Here is an 8,303-nt window from a genome sequence, read left to right on the forward strand (position 1 = left end):
TACTAAATGTCATATTTTAGTCAGTTAATGAAACTTTAGTTGGTTTAGTGTGTTTAATCAGTCGGTCAAAGCATATGTTTCAGTCGGTTATTAAAAGATTTCAGTTGGTTCAATGTGTTTAATTAGTCAGTTGATGAATATATTTTAGTCGGTTAAAAAATATATTTGGACATTTGGATTCTTGAACTCATCTAATCGCTTGAACATACTTAATACTCCGTCTTCAATCACCATCAAAGTTGTACGATCGAGTATAGTTACTAAATCAATCACATATAAAGTATAGTTATTAAATATCAGATAACTCTAATGGTCTATCAGAGAGTCAGATGATTTATAAAGTTGAAATGACATTCTCATCGATTGATCATAACAAATCAATCATATATAGAGTATAGTTACTAAATGTCATATTTTAGTCGGTTAATGAAACTTTAGTTGGTTTATTGTGATTAATCAGTCGGTCAAAGCATATGTTTCAGTCGGTTATTAAAAGATTTCAGTTGGTTCAATGTGTTTAATTAGTCAGTTAATGAATATATTTTAGTCGGTTAAAAAATATATTTGGTCATTTGGATTCTTGAACTCATCTAATCGCTTGAACATACTTAATACTCCGTCTTCAATCACCATCAAAGCTGTACGATAGATTATAGTTACTAAATCAATTATATATAGAGTATAGTTATTAAATATCATATAACTCTAATGGTCTATCAGAGAGTCAGATGATTTATAAAGTTGAAATGACATTCTCATCGATTGATCATAACAAATCAATCATATATAGAGTATACTTACTAAATGTGTTTAACCAGTCGGTCAAAGCATATGTTTCAATCGGTTGTTAAAAGATTTCAGTTGGTTCAATGTGTTTAATCAGTCAGTTAATGAATATATTTCAGTTGAAATTTCGAGGACGAATTTTTTATAAGGAGGGGAGATTGTAACACCCCGAATATTTCTAATGGCTTGTATGTGTGGTATGTTAATGTTAATGATGTTTAAAAGCATGATTATAATTATGAGAACATGGAATGAAAGTTTGTTGAAGTATTTGTTTGTTTGGTTGGTTCGAATTGTGGCGGTAGTTACGGATTTTAGCATAAATATTTGGATATTGATTCAAATGATATGAGGTTTCTTCCATTAGATAGCTAAGATATAATACTACAACTTTCCTTACCTGGGGTCCGTGTATTTAATTTTTGGCAGCCGTAATGGCACAGACCCTTACACGGACCCTTACCCAGGGTCCGTGTATGTGCAATTTTCCCAAAAAAAGGATGATATTTCAGTAAGTTCAATGGGTTTAATCGGTCGGTTATTGCATATGTTATAGTCGGTTAAAAAATATTTCAATTGGTTCTGTGGGTTTTATCAGTCTGTTAATTCATATGTTTCAGTCGATTAATAAAATATTTCAGTTGGTTCTGTGGGTTTTATCAGTCGGTTAATTCATATGTTTCAGTCGATTAATAAAATATTTCAGTTGGTTCAATGGGTTTTATCAGTCGGTTAATGAATATGTTTCGTCGGTTAATAAATTATTTCAGTTGGTGCAACATGCATTTCAGTCAGTCCAACACACCCACAAAATCCAACACAGCCACAAAATCATTCATAAAAAACATCATTGAACCATACATCACTTCGACAAACCCATTTCAAATCTATTACATTTGAGAGACCATCACATCAACATAAATCTGAGAGACTCACATCATACAAAATCATTGTAACTTTATAAAATCCATTCACCATACCATACAGATGTTGCTAAATATTTTCTATATGAATTCACAATATGATCATTCAATGAATATGGAGACTGCTGAGACAACTCCACCTCAAATGTCTTGATCATCCATGCACCGCAATCAGAACTGTAAAATAAATTATTTTAAACTCATAAAAATATATCGAGTTCAAATTATATTGTAGATCGTGTATTTTTTAAAAAAAAATCCAAAAATTCAAAAACATACCTGCTGGCATTTTGCGGAAAATCTTTGGGCCGTGCTACTGTCCAAATGTCTGGAATCTTGACCTTGCAATAATGTAGAAGATGTTGAACTACATCATCTACCGGCTCAATATAAACATTCATTTCAGCATCTGTGTAGCAACTATGATTGCAATCAGTGAACTCATACATAGTAATGATTCCATCTTTCATGTTCACTACAACTGCTATCCAATGTATATGCAAATTTAATGGAATCATTATGAAAGATGCATTTGCCCATGGTACTGAACTCCAACGACGACAATATCCATCAACATAGCAAAATAAATTCTTCCACTTGCTATTTTCAAAATCATCAGGAGCATTACGATATGCGAAGACTATATCTTGAGAAAAATATGGATCCATTATAGCAACATCTTGTTTTACCAAATGTGGGTATGTCTTCTGCAACACAGATAGACCGTACATGCTCTCTTGTATGTGCTGCACATGTTGAAAGCATGTTATATATATAATATTATGATTAGAACATAAATAGAACACAAAATCCTACTCACGCTTTGATCAAGCCAGTGCCTCGGATTGAGAAAGTCCGTAAACCACGACTTGTAATATGATCCAAACACACCTGCTTTAAATAGATCATTCAATCTACTTATTTCTTTAGTAACAGTTGGCAATACTTTCTTAATGGAAACACATTGCACCGGTTCAAATGAACCATTGTAAGGACTGGTATAACCAAGTGCTGCCAAAGCAGGTGTCTCGGGTAACTATACATATGGAGAGCGACAAAATTGAGATTTCGTATTCTTTCGAGCATCTACATATGTAATGCATGTGTTTTAGATACTAGTACATATCGTCAAATCATAATTCCAAAAAAAATAAGAATAAAGTACAACACATACCCTGGTGAACTACGAGAGATGGTGTGATTTCCTGTAGTAATGGCTTATCGTTAACAAACATAGTTGCTACATCACCAGCACCAACTAGGCTAGCATATGCAGCTTCTTTATCACCACATTCAACGATAGAGGTCTTTTGTGGCTCACCTACAACTAAAATAAAGTATTGTATCATAATAAAATAAATGATTATTTCAAATATATAATTTACAAACACTTAACACATATTACTATTCTTTTTCTTGGATCGTGCGTAGAAAATAATCCGTTCTCCAAATCGTTGTCGTTTGGTGGAAGGTGGCTCATCTACGATTCAATAAATAAATCAAGTTAAATAAAAATATGTAAATGTTTAAATTAAAATTTGAAAATCAAGCGTACGATGATGGATGGCGTTGTTAAGTGGATCAAACACTTTTTCCTATCGGCTCATTCCTTCATTCAAGTCTCGATTGATAGAAGTTACCTCTTTGACCGGGTTATCTATGATTTAACAAATTAAATATCATTAGTGAAATAAAAAAGCATACTACAATTTGGCTTTAAAAGAAAATATACCAAGATGTGTAAGAGGAGATATGAATGGTTCAACAATCGCTTCTTGCCCAAGAGTCACTCCTTGATTGGAAACAGTTGTCCCTGGCTCAACTACAATTAAAAAAACATATTATTATAATCAGATAAATAATTATCTCTAACATTTTAAAACTCACAGAGCTTACATTTTTCATAGTTCTTCTTTTTCTTAGATTGTGCAAAGACAGTGGTTGGTTCATCCAAACGTCTTTTGGATGAACTTGAAATGTTCAAAACTTCCATTATACGTTCAAGTTTGTTATCCAAATTTGAAATCATATTTTTCAACTCCACAAAATTTATGTCCACGTGCTCTTGTAAAGCTTTAACTTGTCCACTAGTATCTGATTGGCCGAGGACATCATCTCGTTCGACTTGATGGGATTGTTTTTCTAGTGCTTTCTTGGCTGGACAAAGTTTAGAAGACCTCTTTGACTTATTTTTGGGACAAAGTTTCCTTTCATGGACTTCTTCTTTGGATTGAATGGTCTCTTTAGATTCACAAAGAGTGGGATTCTTAATGCAGTACACAGATTTTCCCTCCAACAACAATGAATTAATATAGGACAAATGAGAATTTGTACAAGAATATTCAATAAAAATATTTCTAATATAAGGAGCAATAGATTCTTGATCTGTAGGTGAAAAAATACTCCTAACAATCTGTAAATTTAACATATTTTAAATTATTAATACACAAATAGAAAATATATTAATAAAACTAAATTATATGCTAAATACACTAACCTTTTTACCACACTTTGATGCATCTAAAATGTCAATATATCTAGGAGATCCTTTTTTTGACTAGTTGTTGGAAATCCATTGGCATATGCGTGGAAGAGATGTATTGTCTCCTTCTCTTTGTTTGGCAAAACGCTCCCCAATACCACGAACGCATTCGTATGCAAGAATCTAAATTCAAAAATTATAAAAACACATATAATAAACTATATTCTAATCATATGGAAAAATGCAAAAAAAAATTTAATTACCTGTAGAGGATTGATGAATCCAACCATATCATGGGTTCCACTATTCGAAGACTCACCGTTTTCTACTTTTTTGCTCAACACAACTTTTTTCTTCAAATCAAGCTTCAAATCACAAACAGCTCCTTTGAAAGCTATTGTACCCCAAGGGTACTTATTAAAAACATCAAAATTATCAATCAGGCTAAAAATCTCTTTATCAACTTGAGGATTCTTAACTGGAGCTATAGGTCATAGTACACCACAGACGAAGTACAAACAAGCCATCTTCACTCTCTCTATACTCAACAACTCATCCACACTTTTCAAATCCTTCAACTTCATTTCAACTTCATTCACAGATACTTTATCACTACCTTGAAAATATCTATCACAAAAGTCTGAAACTTCTACTACTTCATCAGGAAAATTATCAGAACAATCCAACCCTGTTATCAATGCATACTCCATTCTAGAAAACCTGACTGGTCTATCATTTACAACAAACCATATTTCATCATCGTCTGTTGCATACACTTGTCTCATCGCCATAAACCATAAAATTTGACTAGATAAATTATAATCCGCAGCATACTTAATCAGATTGCCAAATTGTGTGTTTTCAACCATGAAGTCCATGTCCTGCTCATTCAAGCAATCTAATATAAATTCACTGACTTTTTTATATTTGGAATGTACACTTAACTTGCAACTAAAATACTTCTCCTCTGAAAGTTGAGATTGAAGATTAACCTGAAAAAAATTAATCAAGTAAACTAGTAGTATCAATAAATTAAATACTCAATTATGTGAAATTCATGAAATTTATATGAAATTTAAAGAGCAATACAAAAAATAAATATTTTTCAAAACAAAAATGAACATACCCAAATCTTTTGTGCAACAATCTCCGACATTCTTCGTTCTACCAATAAGAAGTTTCAAAGAGAAGAGATCTTGATCGAAAAAAATAATCAACTTCAAAATTCATAGATTACATGAAATCTTTGATATTAAAAGATTGAGACAAATTCAATCAATAATATCAACAACTCAATCATTTTAATCTACAGACATGCTTATTGGTTAATTCATTAACAAACTGAATATGTTAAAATGCATGAAATTTCTAGAGCAATAATGAACATACCTAAATCTTGTGTGCAACCATCTCCGATTTTTTTCTCCTTTAGGAATTTCAGTTTGTTGATGCCTTTAGTTGGATATAGACATGGATAGTATACTTAATCCATCCAAAAACTGAAATAACAAAATTTCGTTAAATTTATGAAAGTTGTTCCAATAACAAAAGAATTATGCTATACTTAATAACAATATGTAAACTTTTGTTTTAAATCATTATTTAACTAATATGAATTGCTATTGATATTGTATCAAGTTCATTCTCTCTTATAGTATCCATTCTCTCTTATTTCTTCTTTTCTGGAGCTGTCAAGTTCAAATTGGGAAATTTATTAACCCAATCACCTCAGCAACCTATCAAACGTGTTATGAAATATTTTTTTCTTACTAACTCAAAACCACTCACTATTAAAAAAAATCTCCACCTAAATAATCGAATCATCGAAAAACAGAAAGAACATCATTCAATTATAATGCAACATGCTTTCTTTGCTGCCTCACTTCCTAAAAATTTTCAATCAACACCGAAAAATAAATATTGCTTGTCTCATAATTATAAAATAATATACAACTAAAGCATATGCCTAATTTATTTAAATATATCTTTTTCTTCAATCTTATAGAATATCCTAACAAATCAAATATTTGTGAGATAAAAAATATCACAACAGAACAAACGAGATATTTATGCAATACAATGCGTACAAGTAGCTTTTTGTGCGGCTGCCTGTGGTTATGATTGCAGCAGAATAAAGAAAATTAACTGAGGCAAAGCAACACAGAAAGATAGAGAACATGCAAGATTATAAATCATGGGACCTGGGATTTAGACCTGAAACAATCTGGCAAAGGAGGCAGCCGCAGTGGTTTGGTGTCATCTTTGGCGGGCTTGAAGAAGGGTTTCTTTACTTCCTAGAAATGGCAGCAGAAAGATGAAGGAAGATGAAATGGTCAAGAACGAATGGAAAGAGAAGAGGAGCTGGGGAGGAGATTACCGATTAAGTGATAGAGATTATCGATTAAGTGATATATTAGGTTTTTTATTATTTAAAATAATAATTTAAAGAGGAGCAAGAATGACATTTGCAGTGAGAGGACTATTTTCGTAAATGACTTTTTGATGGAGTCTATTTTCCTAAATTTTCCCCCAAATATTTTGTGCAACCATCTCTGATATTCTTTTTCTATCAACAAGAAGTTTCAAAAAGAAGAGATCTTGATAAAAAAAAAAACTAAAATCAACTTCAAAATTGATGGAGGAAATGAAATATTTGATATAAAAGAACTTGAAAGGTTAGGAAATTCATCTCCTGCAAGATTCCAATTCATCCATAAACAAATAAAATAAAAAACGGAATAACCATCTATTACCTATCAAGTGTTTCGAAGTTCAAGCTTCTATCTTTCACCATTAATAGATGCATTTAGCTCCTAACATTTTCTGAAGCATTATGATGGTGAGGTAGGAAAACATATCTGTAAATTTAGCATTGTAAATTCTCAACTATCTAAAGAAGTAGGAAAACAAATCTATAAAACTTGAATTTTCAATTCTCAAATAATTCCAACTTTAACTCACTAGCCCAATTGATGTTTAAAATTATTTTACGCAAACATTCATTTCAAAAATGACAAGCAGTAGCTCAACTATTTTTCTCTTTTTCAAGTGATGATATTTTTTTTGGATAAATGAGGAAGATATTAGAATAATAAATTTTGAACAGATTTCTAACACAAAAATATCACAACTATGCAACAAAAATGAGAGTTTGACCTAGTGTTTACCATTCAAATATATGATTTATGACTGAGGAATTCACACGCAATCGAGAAATCAATCTTTCCAATCCATCGTCTTCTGTGCTTTTGAGAAGAAAGGAGAGTCTAAGAAAAAATTGAGAAAAATGGCACTTCTGTTGGAGGGAACGTGAGTTGTTGAAGGAAGGGGAATAGATCTTCTGTTTAAGCGTTTAAGTATTTTTTATTACTTAAATAATGGTTTTAAATTAGTTAAGAAAATGGTAAATTGATAATTTGACAAACAAGGGCTATTTTCTTAAATGGGATTGTGAGGAGGTCTTTTTTTCTAAATTTTCCCAAATTTACCCAGTATTTGTCTTCAAGAATGACAATTCTGGTGGAATTCTATTTACTATTTTTTTCTGTCAACTCTTTAGACAAAAAAAATGTTAAAATGTTACTTCACGGTTTATCTATAATCTATATTATTAATAAAGTAATAAAGATTGTAGTTTTGGTGCAACATATTTTAATAATTCCAAATTTCGCTTAACCTGTTGAAATATCCTATGTTGATGATTTTTGTGGGATTGATTTGGTTAAGCTAATTATCGGGATCTTCAAGTTTGGTTTGAGAAAAAAACATTTTTTGATTAATATGCACTGTATTATGTCCATTTTATGAGTATTCGATTGGCACTCTCCTTTCGAATTATGCAATGTTATGTTTCATCTTCTTATCAGAGGAGTCGGCAACCGAAGCCCGTGTAAATGAAGGTCATTACTATAATATTTTTGAAGTAGTGAAATTTTTTGTCGAGTAAGTTCTGATTCGTATGAAAAGTGTAATGTTCTTTTGCAGCTTAGGCGGAAAGACAAAGAATAGAACATTCGTAGTCAATGTCTTAAATTTAAGATTTAAGTGTCAGTTTGAAACTAAATCTTAGGAAAATAATGAAAAAAAGAAAGCAAAGATTATTTCAGAAGATT

General features: G+C 31.3%; 1 protein-coding gene across 2 annotated transcripts; it reads right to left on the bottom strand.

Moving 5' to 3' along the window:
* Nucleotides 1-2,185: 2,185 nt before the first annotated feature.
* Nucleotides 2,186-6,544, bottom strand: LOC142523636 (uncharacterized). 2 transcript variants are annotated; one of them, XM_075627343.1, is made up of 10 exons: nucleotides 6,406-6,544; nucleotides 5,581-5,690; nucleotides 5,318-5,386; nucleotides 4,455-5,183; nucleotides 3,606-4,374; nucleotides 3,442-3,531; nucleotides 3,265-3,366; nucleotides 2,884-3,036; nucleotides 2,530-2,795; nucleotides 2,186-2,455 (listed from the first exon to the last, which is right to left on the bottom strand). In XM_075627343.1, the coding sequence occupies exons 5-7, from the start codon at nucleotides 4,135-4,137 to the stop codon at nucleotides 3,305-3,307; spliced, it is 684 nt and encodes a 227-aa protein (XP_075483458.1). In that variant the 5' UTR covers nucleotides 4,138-4,374; nucleotides 4,455-5,183; nucleotides 5,318-5,386; nucleotides 5,581-5,690; nucleotides 6,406-6,544; the 3' UTR covers nucleotides 2,186-2,455; nucleotides 2,530-2,795; nucleotides 2,884-3,036; nucleotides 3,265-3,304. The 2 variants fall into 2 exon arrangements, with proteins under 2 accessions (XP_075483458.1, XP_075483459.1); XM_075627344.1 differs by lacking the exon at nucleotides 6,406-6,544 and having other exon boundaries at nucleotides 2,530-2,745; nucleotides 5,581-6,076.
* Between the last annotated feature and the right edge of the window lie 1,759 nt (nucleotides 6,545-8,303).

Source organism: Primulina tabacum, chromosome 14 (genome assembly GCF_025594145.1).
Source record: "Primulina tabacum isolate GXHZ01 chromosome 14, ASM2559414v2, whole genome shotgun sequence".
NCBI lineage: Eukaryota > Viridiplantae > Streptophyta > Magnoliopsida > Lamiales > Gesneriaceae > Primulina > Primulina tabacum.